Source organism: Esox lucius, chromosome 18 (assembly GCF_011004845.1).
Source record: "Esox lucius isolate fEsoLuc1 chromosome 18, fEsoLuc1.pri, whole genome shotgun sequence".
In the NCBI taxonomy this organism is placed as follows: Eukaryota; Metazoa; Chordata; class Actinopteri; order Esociformes; family Esocidae; genus Esox; species Esox lucius.
Genome location: NC_047586.1, coordinates 8,538,935 through 8,552,833, shown reverse-complemented (window position 1 = coordinate 8,552,833; position 13,899 = coordinate 8,538,935). Strand labels below are relative to the sequence as shown.

The following is a 13,899-nucleotide window of genomic DNA, read 5'->3' as shown; positions in this document are numbered from 1 at the left end:
TTTAATCGTTTCGAAAACATCCCATTTCCAGAACTGTAGTGTGTCTCTGTTAGCATTAAAAAGAAAAAAAAAGAAAAGATCCCAGCTCTTTGTATTCATACTACCCAAGCCTTTGAATGAGGACTCAGTTCTTGTTTGTTCACTTCAAAATGTGTATGGCCTATGTCTTGATTGCAGTCACATTTTCATGTTTAGAAAGTAACCAAGATCGCCTTTCAGTATTTATTCGTTACACAGACATACCTTTCCTGCACTTTCCATGTAACCACAGGTCGGTTTTGAATATATGGGTCATTTATAAGAATATTAGGGTTATTTATAGCAACTACATGAAAGCAAAGAGGAGACTGTAAACATTTGAAGTGAACTGAGAAAAAAGAGCTGTCCTCATTTACTGAGAAGTGATTTTATTTGTGTACTACGGTCACATGATCATCATCTGACATCTCCTTCCAGCTGAAATGTTGTATGAATGACAACTAACCTAAACCCCCCCTCCAAATTACCTGCTGCACACCTAAACTTCAGCTAGATTGTGATTGTGATTGATGCTGATCTGTCTGAGACAAGGTGACGTTACGTTTAGACAAGGTGAGATCACTTTGTTAGAACAGTTTGTTTATAGAGAAATACTACAGCGCAAAAGGAAATTACCATGATAAATATATATATTTTCAGTAGTAATTACTCAACTGTTGATAAAAATGTAATTGTTGTTTATCACCTTGATATTACACTCAGAAAATCATATTAATCTTTGCTGTCATTGAGTGAAAAACTGCAATCAATAATAATTATTCTATTCAAAAACCCGCACGCCAAAATGATCCTAAAACAGCTTTCAGGTTTCCAGTGTCACGGTCAATTTTGAATTTAAAACTGTTTTGTTACAGAGAGACGTTTGGTAGAAATAGTCCCATTTGCGTCGCCCAAGGGAAGAAACGGACAGGCTTCGTAATAATTCCCTAACCAGCACTGAACAGTTTAAAGGTCTGTGCAAATGTGCCTTGAGTGCTTGATCAGTAGAAACGTGGTCAGAATGTGATTTCTAAGTGATAAGGAGTATATGGGCACAGTCTGGCACAGTCAGATCTAACCACACCCAACTAGAAACAATCCACTTCAAGTGTCATATGACTGGTGAGTAACTAGGTCTATTTTAAGACCTGTCCTCCTTGCACTGTGTTTACCCTGAAAAACTGCACATGCATGCTTACGACACAGATTCACATGCCTGGGAAATGTAGAAGGGATGTTGCGCTGAATGCCAGGAAGACTCCGTACATGGTTTTATCTAACTTAAATCACACCACATTGCAATCTTGGCAATGTGGATGACGTCATAACATTTCACATCAATTCAGGAAGTTCTTTGTTGTATACAAGGCAGTCACACCCTACACATCTCAGTCACAACTTCCAACAACGTCACAAACTGATGAATTTGCTATGTTGCATTTAGACAGGCAGCACAAAGCTGATCCTCTTTCCACTATATAGTCTTTTGACCAATCAAAAGTTGCGGTAAATGGACAAAAATAGACTTTTTACTGGAGCCAGATAGGTAGTTGCCATTACTAAGCCTTTTATAATTTGTTATAATGCGCTCACTTGCGCATCCTCGATAAATCATAAAAAATTTCACATTTTGTCAATCTGAAAAGTTAAAAAATCATTACACTTTGTCAGGATTTCAGATAACACATATGTATGACTCTTGTACAGCTAAGTGTATTGCCCCATCTGAACCTGTCGTAATGGGTTTCCAAGTGGAATGAACCTTGGCAGACCTTTTCATTAGACAAAAACCATGACTTCAAGTTTATGCATCAATGTACCACAGTTTTGGGACCACATACAATAAGGTGAAATGTTAACTGCGTAAAGAGGCCTTACACAAGATGCTCCAGGGAAAGAAGATTTGTATCTGATATTATCTTCTATTACAGCCTTGTCCTGCCAGACTAGGGCAACTATCAACACCCTGTTTGGAGAGCACCTGTGTTCCAAATGCTCGACCGAGTTTGTTGGACTGAGATGGCATTAGAGCGCCTTGACAGTATAAAAAACAGACTTTACCTGTCCTAGGATTGTATTCTAGTAGGCAGCTTTATACATAACACCTTAAAAAAATAGAATAATGTGATATACATTTTTTAACAGTATATCATAAATGCTTAGTTTGCATCCATTTATGGAACAGGATGAGGAGTCTGAGGTCACAAGAGTTACCATAACATCTGCATGACAAAAGGCCCCATATTCTACAGCTGGGACCATAGATATTAAACTCTGCTTTATATTTATGGTGCGGACTACTGAAAGCCGTTACTATACAAAGGACTTTCATCTTTGGCTTCGTTTTTGTTACTTCTAGGTTAACAAAGTAACTAGACGTCACACAGAAGACTGGATGGTAGTTCCAGACAGCACACATAGTGATCATTAGAGCAGCGGAATCTAATTTTGGGTGAGTCATCAGGCATGGGCAACAGCGTGATGGAAGAGGCTCTTAGAAGGAGAGTGTGAGCACCCTCATGTGGCAGGTATGATAAGTCACATGCAGAATACCAATGATTCCAATAAACAACATAGGTAAACATATTCTAGTAGAAAATATATTTATTAGTTTTATATTTATGGCTGCCCAGTTGATAAGGGTCCTTATGCAGGCTGGTAATGTTCAGTCCCTTTTCACAATTTGGTTGATTTTGACTTAAAAGGCACAAAACAAAACATTTACTAACTGAAATACAAAAATTCTGTTTAAATTAGCATTTTATTCATGATTATGCTTTCTCATGTTTTGATTGCTTCTGCTAAGACTGGGTTCTCTCTGTTGCAAAGAAAACATGCGAGAATTCATTAATGAAAGGTAAATATAAAACAACACATTTCTACTAGTAAATGATTGCTTGTTGTTCACATACTGTGCTACAAGTGGGATGAACCACTTTTTTCAGCAAATTACCTGGAAAATCAGGAAAGGGACAAAACATAACGTAGGCATATATCCACAAGTAGGTTTTCACCAGAAACGAGCAATTAAAACAGAATACCTGCCAGCCAACCAGTCTAGTGGAAAAATGACTGCAGTGGTTACTGAATGTAGAACCAGTTCACCTAGATTGGTAGCTCTGTCAGGCTCACAAGAGTACAGCTGTTGTTATGCAAAATCAACCAGGCCAATGGACAGCTTGTTTGTGACTTTGCCAAGACCCAGAAGACGTCGGTCTCCACATCACACCCACTTTCGTGCATCAGATGACGTCATAACCCAAACGGAAGCATTTCTGGAGCGGGCAGTTGTGGCAAATGTCTCTGGCACATAACAGCAGCCCCACCTCTTATGAAATTGACTCATAAGAATTCACAGGAGTGTCAAAATTCACTGTTAAAATGCTGGATTCACCTTTAACAATGTCTGACTTTCTTTAATAACAATACGCAAACTGAAACACCTACACAGGCACAATGTTGTTGTTCAAATGGTGTGTGGTCTCAACTGACTGCATAATATCATCCTAAATATCCTTAAATAGATATTGAACCATAATGTGATCATGAAGTGGATAGGGCAACGATGCAAAAATGAATAGTACTACTATTGTAGATACAGAGTATGAAATGTCTTTTTCCTTTGGCACTTGAGTGCGTATTGCCTGTGATATGTGGATATGCTGTATTATCCCTTTGTTGACTCTGGCTAGGTGTCATTGGAGCGCTTCAACCATTGCAGTAAAGCGTAGTTCAATACTAGTAACGGTTGGCGTCATCGTATGCAGTCACATCCTGGTCAAAGAACTCCTCAAGCTTCCACTGCAGGGTTTCAAATGTGGGCCTGTCCATGTCGTTCTCCTTCCAGCAGTCAGACATGATGTCGTACATGACCTTGGGACAGTGTGGTGGGCAGGGCATTCTGTAGCCTGTGGGCAGTCGCTGGATCACCTGGTAGTTGGTCAGATCTACGGCAACAGCATATTGGACAATTGTTAGAAGCGTTCACGATCTCGCACGGTGACACAATGAATCCTAGGGTATCAGTATGGCTACAGTACATTTGACACTCTCGGGACACTCAAGTGTTCCTACCAAAGAGTTCTCTTTTGAATAGGTCTTACTTGGATAGGGCATCTGGCCAAAGGTCATAATCTCATACAGCAGGATGCCAAAGGACCACACGTCAGACTTGATGGTGAACTTATTGAAGTTAATGGCTTCCGGGGCCGTCCATTTCACAGGGAATTTAGTGCCCTCTTTAGGTTCGTACACGTTCTCACTCTCCATCTAGACCAGGCGGAAACATGAGTGAAATAGGAGCTGGAGTGGGGGGGGGGACAATAGATAAAGTACATGAGTAATGGATTCCCACCTTGAAGACTCTCGCAAGGCCAAAGTCTGCCACCTTGCAGACATTGTTCTCTCCCACCAGAACGTTGCGGGCCGCCAGGTCTCTGTGAATGTAGTTCTGCAGCTCCAGGTAGGCCATCCCAGCAGCCACCTGGGCAGCCATCTCAATCTGGTCTGAGATGTTCAGCCGCACGCCCTTGTCCTCTATGGAGGTGGAAAAGGAAGAAACGCGTGGACACGTCTCATTACACTAACAGGAAATGTCATTGAAGAATTTCCAGATGTTACAACATAAGAGCACAGCGTGGATGCCAGCCCATGACCGTACTTCCTTGTTGAAGTTTCCAAAGTTTGGCAGTAAGTCTGTTTCTGACTCTGAGCCAGGACATCTAGTGAAAAATGGGCGACAGAAAGCACACAGCCTCAGGGCCAGCATCATCTATTTCATATGACCGCTCCAAGAGGTGACCATCACTCTGACAGGCAATGACACAGCATCTTTCACGCTACGGAACGGCATCTTTAATAAGTTATAACCTCAAGGATTGTTGGGAGTCACCAGAGTTGACAACCCAATAGTGGTACCAAGGTTATTGGTACATACAGAAGGAATTCAATATCCTACATTTTGAGCAACTAAAGGGCCTCTGAATGATACAGCGATAAAGTCACTGCCTGACATCAAATCATTGTGAGATCAGGGTTCGAATCCAGCTAGATAAATAGCCCTGGGGCCCTGCATAGGGTGGTGCAATTGGACAGCACCGTCTGGGTTGGGGATGGTTAATAATCCAAAAAAAGTAGCCTTGCCTCATCACGCTCTATTGACTCCTTGTGGTGACTTGGGCACCTGTGAGCTCAATTAAGGTACAAGGCCAGAGAATGTGTTGTGTCTAGGGCATAATTATTTCAGCATGAACTCCATGGCTGACTGATAACCAGAAGAGTGTCCGAGGTGCTTCAGAAGACATATCTCGACATCGACTGTGCAGAGGCCGCTGGGAGTTGCAGCAATGTATTAGGGCCACGGATTGATTATCATTACTTTAGGCATGAAGTAGTGCATCAAGGAATGCATATGATTTCTTGCCAAGTTTTGAATTCTCACACTAAACCACAAAAGGTAAATATTTTGGTGACGAAACACAGCTAAAAGTGACACAGTACAATTTCGTTTGATTACATGGTCTTCTAGCCCTAGTCCATGGCTGGGGTCAGCCGGATATATTTCTGTGGTCAGTGATGCATGTAGTAAAGAATATGGGGGTCAACAATGCACACGTGTTCGTACACACACACACACAAGTTTGTATGGCTATCCTCATGAGGACCAGAAAATAGAAATTGCATGCTCCCATGCCCTAACCTTAACCCTAAACCTAACCCTAACTTTAACTTCAATAAAGTAACATCTACGCCTAAACTTTACCTAGATGTAATGCCTAACCTTAACCAACAACGCCAGGACCTTAAAGAAACCATAATTCTAACTGTAAAATGAATTGTAGGTTTGACCCTAAACCTAAACCCTGAAAAGAAATTCAACCTAAAACACACACACACACACACAAACTTCACAGGAGGAATCAGAGTGAGCTGGATGGTATAAATGGATGTGTTTTTCCCATGGTGCTGTTCTATTGCAGTTTATAGCAGCCCACTCTCTGTCCCACGTCATATTTCTGTCCTTTAGAGCATCAGGAAACAATGTCAGCCTGACATCAAGTACAGTAAGATCCTTCCTTCTGTCACACTTGGATTCCGTCACCCTCAGGAGAAATATTCCTGGGGGCAATTGTATCACACCCTTAAATACAGCAAAGAGGGAGCAAAACATTTCAAATCCCACCTCACACCAAATCCCACCTCGCACACACACCCTTCTCTCACATCAGTTAAACCTCAGCAACTTTTACCTGAGGCATATCGTGAAGACTATGTTGAGATTAATTTCCCACAAAATGTAGAGTTCGGCAAGATTGGTACATGGATGGGTTTACAATGTAACACAGCAGTATGTCCTTACTCTGGAGGTAGTCCAGTAGACTGCCGTTCTTCATGAGCTCTGTGATGATGTAGACGGGTTCCTCCAATGTGCACACAGCGTACAGCTGGATCAATTTGGGGTGCCGCAGTTTCTTCATGAGCTGAGCCTCCTGTAGGAAGTCATTGGAATCCATAGAGCCTAGAAGAATGACAACAGGTTGAGTTCTGTTGTACATTTACCCTTCATTTTTACAATTTATACTCTTAAAAAGGTTCACCCGGCACAGCCAGAAGAGGGCTGACCACACCTCAGACCCTGGTTCCACTCTAGGTTTCTTCCTAAATGTCATCCCTTTTAGGGAGTTTTTCCTAGCCACTGTGCATCAACCCTTTTGTTGCTTGTCTTTGGGATTTCAGGCTGGGTGTTTTGTAAAAGCACTGTGACAACTGCTGATGTAAAATGGGCTTCACTAAATACATTTGATTGATTGATTAAACCAGCTGTAATTTAAATCAAACCTGCCCTGTGGCAGAAACTTGGCCTGAGTGGATACATAACAGAACACAGACTTGGAAATAATGATTTGATGGCTTTGAACCTGTGTTTGTGCGGAACAGGCTACTAACCAGGTTTCAGAGTCTTCACTGCAACTGGAGTGGTGTCATTCCAAAGGCCTTCATAGACTTCTCCAAACTGCCCGGCGCCCAGTTTATTTAATAGTTTGACAGACGTCCGGTCAATCTCCCAGTGGTCAGCAGTGTTGTAGGACAGACCATGAGTCTGGGGAGCCTCTGTCTGACAGGAGAAAGATAAAACATTGACAGGAAATAAGAAGAGTCATGACCCAGTCTTCAATACTGTTCAGGAAACCTGATCACTGTGATTGGGGCATGAAAACGTATGCGTTCACTTTTACCTTGTGGACAGGTGACGGCAGTATAAACGGTTGACAATAAACTGGCAGGTGAATGCTCAAGGCACAGTAGATGGGGTGGGGGGGGGGGTCAGTAATCTGGATATCCCCGGCCCCAAGCATACGCCTGGCATAGGTCATAACAACAGTGGCACTCCAAGCAATGCACTAAACCATTGCCCATCTCATGGACCTCGTCAGGCAAATGCTAGGTAACAAAATTTCAGGAAGTCCGTCAAACAGAAGATAAATGGAATACCTTTTTACATGGTTCAAGCAGACGCACACAGAGGCCATCCTCCCGTTTTGAGTAGTTTTCCACTAAATCCCTCAGAGTGGCAAAGCTCTTTGTTTTTGACACGAAGTAGCCTCCATTGTCCAGCCTCCTTATTTTGTAGTGCTTCACTCTGCCCCTGTCCAATACTGAAAGATACATCCAAAAGCATAAGGGCAAAACACTGGAAAGATGCTTGAAGGAAGCATGTCGATCTTTGACTTGATACATATGCAGTACTGTGCCAAAGTCTTAGGCACCAGAAAGTTGAAGGCCATTTATTTGGGTAGTACTGTAAGTGTTTTAATAAAAATAAATATATATATATATATATATTTTACAATATAACACTTAGTTCAAATTTCAGGTGCCTAAGACTTTTGCACAGTAGAGCATTCATGCACACATAGCTCCTTTATCTTTATTTACTTTACTCTTGTTCCTCAACATACTGTAGCTAGGAGAGCAAAAAAAGCAATCTGAGTTGAAGACTCTACATCAGGTTTCTTATGTGGGCTAGGCAGAACATAATACCCCATTAACCTGGGGGAAAACCCCCCACAAATAATGCAAATGTATGATGATGCGCCGTGACATTATCTCAGTGGCTAGGTCTTTTCAAATCATATTTACATAATAATAAAAATTCAATATCAGCATGTGAAGTAGCTCTATAGTTGTAAAATGGCAAACTGCAATGTCAATTTTGTTGTTAAAAAATTTACAAAGTTGATCTCTGCACAAATCAGTGTTTATCTGGCTGCTTTGGCAATTTACAACAACGGCCTGAAAGCAGGGAGACGGCCTAAAAGCAGGGGGACAGTAAGTAAAACCTTCAAACTGCTTTGCTCCCTGGTACTTGGAAGAAGAGAGCATATTAATCTGACGGCCCAGTGTACACTTGAAGGACACGTTAACGAAATAGACACCAAGTCAACGGATGGATGTGTCTTTGACAAGCATACCCATAACCTCTACTGTTTAATTTGGTGATATGGAGTGCATGCAATTATTAAAAGAAGCATTATGAAAGTGATAGAGGTCTCAGAAGTTAAACCATGTTGCAGAAAAGTTATTTCACCCTATGACATTACATTGTCTTCCACCAAATTTCCTGATGTGTTTCTGGGGGTGGATGTACTCCCTTTAACTGAAGCATGTTCATGTCTGGTCAAATACTTCAAACATTTCCCTTTGAATTTCAACCATGGTTATGCACATGCTTTCAAATCTTTTTGTTGGAACCATTTAAATTCAACAATATTAATGTGGGCCAATTCTCACTACTATAAAACATGGTCTGTAAATGTAAAATCGTAATGTTAGATTCCCAGAAATCTCAGCCCACTAAAATCACGCCGATAGCAAAATGTTCCTGTAATTAGGTTTCGACACGTCTATTGCCCCTGGCATGACTACATTTGCATGCCACTGTTAATGTATAAACAAGGAACTTTTGTCTTCAGACTGAGAGTGGGGGGTTTCTGTGACCTTGAACCATCAATCACTTCAGTAAGTTACATGAAACTGAAAGAGAAGAGGGGATAGTTTAATAACAAGGAAAATACTTTTTTGTGCATTGAGATCCTTCTCAGTGCGGGAACAGACAACGATTGATGGCAATGAAACCACAGGAAGACATTCCTAAACACTGAAGCAACTATGACTCACAGAAACTAAACAAACATGACGAAGCTATTTAAAAACACTGCAGCAGTAATGTGTATACACCATCATCCATGGACATCTTTGGTCGCTTACACGTTGGACTGGGAGTCTTTTGCAGATGCAACAAGTTACCTGAGAGTGACAGCTCTCCTTTCTGACTCTCACTGTGTCTGATGAGGAAGGCTCCATGCTTGTTTCCCTCAGACAGAAGCAGCTTCTCAGCATCTAGTCTTTTAGTGTCAGCAAAGTACCATCTGTATAGCAGAACCAGAGGAAACAACCATCAAGAACAGAATCTTCATTGACAATCATATAGTCACTACACCGTGGGGCTTTATATTTAATTGGCGGGTGTGTGAGTGGTAACATAAAAAAAGACCCATACCCTGTTCTACTCCAGGGATCATCTACTGTTTTTGGTATTTGGAAAAATCAAAAAATAAGACTGCAATCACATTCAACAACAACAACAAAACAAATCATAATTTAGGAAATAAATTCATAGGTATGAGACGTATGGTCACGTGTCACTGAATCACCATTAAAAATGATTGTTTGTAGAATTACAATATCTGTTTGGGATTTGTGAACATACGGAGAGCACAAAGTTGTTTATAATTATGTTCCAGCACCCTGACCATACATCAGCTCAAGGCAATATCCGCCCATGGCTCAATATAGCTGGGGATCCCTCTATCTTGTCCAGTTAATCAGGCCCACTAATATAAGTGGGCCACCCTGTGATGCTTCAGTGAAACTCTTGATAGCCAGCATGAAACCTGCTCAAGAAGTGAACAAGAAAAACCTGACGCCAGCTAAAGGGAAGCCAGTTTCATGGGAAAGAAAAACAGGACAAGATCATGGCTTGAGGCACACCCAATAGTACTGACTTAGTTCAGAAGAAAACCCTGTACTTTCAATGAAATTGAACTGTATCTACTGCAAAGGTACTAATAAATACAAAGTAACACAGTATTCAATGTTTATTTTATTTTTTTTACGATCATGCCTTTTCAAGTATGATTGCCTTGCTTAACCAGTTTCTACTGTTTACCAAGTAGATCTGAATGGTATTTAAGCTACAGAGAATGCCAACATGTCTGTAAAAGCTGCATGTGCATTGAATCTCTCAAGTGTTGGACCTCTGTGTTTCACAAACATATTTTTCGATGTTATCTGGAAAATTATTAACTCAACCATTGTACTTCCTTGTTATTGACAATCATTAACCAGTTTGACCAACCACTTAGGTTTATAACGACAGCAAGTATCCACTGTATTACTATGTCAGCTTTTTGTTAGTTTTGATTCACATGCTACAGTATTAAAGAGTAGTAGATTTAACTCAGAGGCCTCAAGTGCCGGAAATCCACTCAATGTCATTGGATTCTACGTATGCCATAACAATGAGTCAGTATCTGACTGTTCATTGGCATAGAATGAAACAAGGCTACCTAGAGCATACTTCTGATAACATTTGAACGTATGTAAATATTTGTCAAATCTATCTTGAGACAAGTTATTGATGTAGGTAAAACCACAGACCAGTTGTAAAGTTAATCAAACATGAACAACAAGTGTAAGACCGTTGTCCATTGTAAAGAGATCAGTGGGTTTAAGTGATCAACAAGACATCGTCATGCATCGAGTATTTGCGAGAATCTGGTCACAAGTAATCCTAGACTGATAAGTAAACGTTAGGATGCTGTAGACGGAATTTTAATAGGCAATCCTGTAATGATGAATTAGCAATCACAGTTATTGCATTTTGGTAGCCTATTTCTTTACCTCTTTGAATTGAGCCACAGAAACGTCACCATTATTATTCACACTCGACCTGCTGCCGCGGTTTTACTATAGTGTTTCTATAGAATTATAGAGAAATTGCATAGGCTACTTCTGAATATATTTAAATGGTTAAGATATGGGCTACTTACGGTTCCGCATCCAGACTCTCCACAGGTGCCACATAATTGGCCGGAATGTAACCCTTCTTAGCAGCTGAAACGCCAGTGAGTGCTTTTGCATACCACCACTCGCCAGCACTTTTGTCCAAAGCTTCTAACTTGTCCCCTGCATTGAAGCTTAAATCCTCTTCGGTTCGGGCGGTATAATCATAGAGAGCGACATAAAACTGCACCGGTTTCTCAGTGGGAATCTGTGGTAAAGCCCTGTTGATGGGCTCCTCCGCATGAGAGTTTTTGATAACCACGATTTCTCTCTTCACCTTCACCGGCTCTGGGTCTGTCCCTGGTTTATTAAAACATGGGAAAACCGTTTGACAACACAAAAAGCACCTTTCTCGAATTTCCATTGTGAAGACTTTCGGGTTTATAACGCTATATCATTTTGTGATAAAGTAAAATGTAAAGGGTCCCTTTGGCCGTACATATTCCACTGCGATTAGAACGAATTTCACGAAGTTACACTCATTCTCGAAACAGTTGTCAGTCTTGCTCTTTGGACTCGAATTCCATCTGCAGCACAACAAACCGTATTAACAACAGTAAAACAATATGATTGATTACTAACTCATCGAATTACCGAGTTTCCTGGTTTGCCTACCTACACACCTGCTCGACTGCTTGGGGGGGACCTGTATACCGTACACTTTGAGCGCCGGTCCAAGGGCGTCAACTTCTGTTGCGCCGCCTGCATGCCGGAAAATAAGTGAAACGTCTTTGGGGCATTGCCTAAATCATCACAGATGCTATAATATGTATGTTATTAGCTGATAATTAAAATAACTATCCAGGAGATTTAAGATCTGTCTAGCTGCTATAGCTTCGGAGGAAACCAAGGATATTTCCGTTATTGGATATTTACAGACGGTTCATTAAAATTATACGAAGTTGACATTGTTGATTATAGCCAACATGGGAAAATCTACACGGAAAATGAGCCAATTCATGTTTTAGATCATTTGTTAACTTTTATGATGAATTACTAATATCTTTTCATAAAAATTAAGCGGATTTTCCCCTATTTTTCCTTATGTTGGTAGTATGGGGGTTAAATTGAATTCGTTAAAACTTCGTGGCGTTGAACTGGTCTGATCTCGTGGTCTTGACTAGCCATTACGAAAGCCCCCCTTTCTTAGAACACCTTACGCACATTTATTGTAGGTATTACGGTATACCCGGAAGCTTTGGTCACCAACCTTCTGAGCATATTTTACTGCATTTGCATCTTCACCTTCTATCACTAATATTGCGGTCCAGTGTACTATTAATCGCCAATTCGTAGACGTGATTCACGCCATTTACGAAAATACTTGATAAAGACGTCCTGTGAATCATCCCCGCAATCTTTGTAACAGCATCCCACGTGTTGCGGTAGAGACAAATACATTGGAGGTTGCAGACTCGCCATTTACATTGACAGATAACGTCAGTGTGCAGGCGTGCAAGTTTAAGTCTGTACGGTGCCATATCTTGGTTTTTCCAACACCCTCGTTAAAATGAGCGAATATTTTTCCCTTTCAGATTGTGATGTCATTGGTTTTGATTTGGACCACACTCTATGTCGGTACCATTTGAAGGAGACCTCCAGGGTGAGTTTATTTAGCTCGCGAGCTACAGAAGAACGTTGCAAGCTGTTGTGATTTCTGGCAATGCGATATACAGTAAGGTCGGATGTAAACCGGCTAGCTGGCTACCACGAAGCTGAATGATTGAAACATAAATCATCCGTCCTTTCCAGATCGCAGTGGCAAGTCCGTAATTCATGGCTCACTGCATTTGTCAATAGTTATAACGTATGACAGAACTAATGGAATATAAATTAATATACATAGTGCTTAACGTTGCAGTCGTGATGCACGCGCCAAAACGACGTTGTAACGCAGGCGATTATTTCGCTCTTGCAACATTTGTCTTGTTAACGTAATAACACTGTGTATGTTGTTTTACAGCATGATTGACATTTATTAGCAATATGTGTACAACAAAAAATTAGGCAGCAGGCATTCAATTTGTCTGGTGAGTCACAGCGTGCATGTCTCCGTGACATCTAAATGCCAGCGCAGATACCCAATGGCATCCTCTGTTAGAAACACGTAAATTACATTGAAGCCAATAGGTTTACAACGCAGGCCAGATCCATCGTTGTGCTCTAGCTGTCAAAAGAGTACAGTACTGCATTTGTGGTACAGTAATGCACGTCCAATGTCACTGAATGTTCTCACCACCTGTGGACAGAATACAAGTAACACTTCATGAATGCTTTCTTTGCAGCTGATCTATGATAGCTTTACAAGGTATCTGGTGGAGCACAGAGACTATGATAAGGACCTTCTTGCACTGACCCCTGCTACCTGGGATTTCTGGTGAGTCACGAGCAGCAAGAGCAGAATGATGGAAGAGAATCCTCCGTCCTCTCTCAGCTGTAATTTGTTGTCACTGAGGTGTTCCCTTGTACATTTAGATCATCATTCTACAATCACATTTTAACATTGGATAATGGGCAAGTGTTCTTTTTTTTTAAATTTATAATTTTTTCTTTTTACTAAAGAAGGTATTTTGGATCCCTACATGGTGTCCTGTGAAAGTTGGCTTCCTGGTTAGTATGTTTGTTTAGTGTTCAACAGGGGATGACAACAGTAGGCTTGCTGAGCCAGCATTGGCCCGTGAGCAATTTCTTTATGGCCCACAACAATAATGTGAGGTTACTAAAGAGTATAGGTTTTTAATCTGTGATTTATTTGTG

The 13,899-nt window shown here is 41.0% G+C and overlaps 2 protein-coding genes across 2 annotated transcripts in view; one reads left to right on the top strand and one right to left on the bottom strand.

The window, feature by feature from the left end:
• Window positions 1–2,760: 2,760 nt before the first annotated feature.
• On the bottom strand, window positions 2,761–11,975 carry frk (fyn-related Src family tyrosine kinase). Its single transcript, XM_010882858.4, has 8 exons — window positions 11,130–11,975; window positions 9,325–9,446; window positions 7,510–7,673; window positions 6,964–7,132; window positions 6,377–6,535; window positions 4,373–4,554; window positions 4,122–4,287; window positions 2,761–3,965 (listed from the first exon to the last, which is right to left on the bottom strand). The coding sequence occupies exons 1-8, from the start codon at window positions 11,504–11,506 to the stop codon at window positions 3,757–3,759; spliced, it is 1,548 nt and encodes a 515-aa protein (XP_010881160.3). The 5' UTR covers window positions 11,507–11,975; the 3' UTR covers window positions 2,761–3,756.
• A 358-nt stretch (window positions 11,976–12,333) lies between these two features.
• The window catches only part of nt5dc1 (5'-nucleotidase domain containing 1), a 42,409-nt gene continuing 40,843 nt past the window's right edge, over window positions 12,334–13,899 (top strand). Inside the window, exons 1-2 of the mRNA XM_010882857.5 lie at window positions 12,334–12,745; window positions 13,428–13,519. Of these exons, the coding sequence (XP_010881159.3) occupies window positions 12,653–12,745; window positions 13,428–13,519 (185 nt within the window). The 5' untranslated portion in view covers window positions 12,334–12,652. The remainder of the gene's footprint in view (window positions 12,746–13,427; window positions 13,520–13,899) is intronic.

Coding starts and splice junctions, on each gene's coding strand:
- frk (XM_010882858.4), bottom strand. CDS start 11,506: ATGGAAATTCGAGAAAGGTGCTTTTTGTGTTGTCAAACGGTTTTCCCA. Junction 9,447..11,129: donor GAGAGTCTGGATGCGGAACC/GTAAGTAGCCCA, acceptor TCTGCTATACAG/ATGGTACTTTGCTGACACTA. Junction 3,966..4,121: donor TGGCCAGATGCCCTATCCAA/GTAAGACCTATT, acceptor CTGTTGCCGTAG/ATCTGACCAACTACCAGGTG.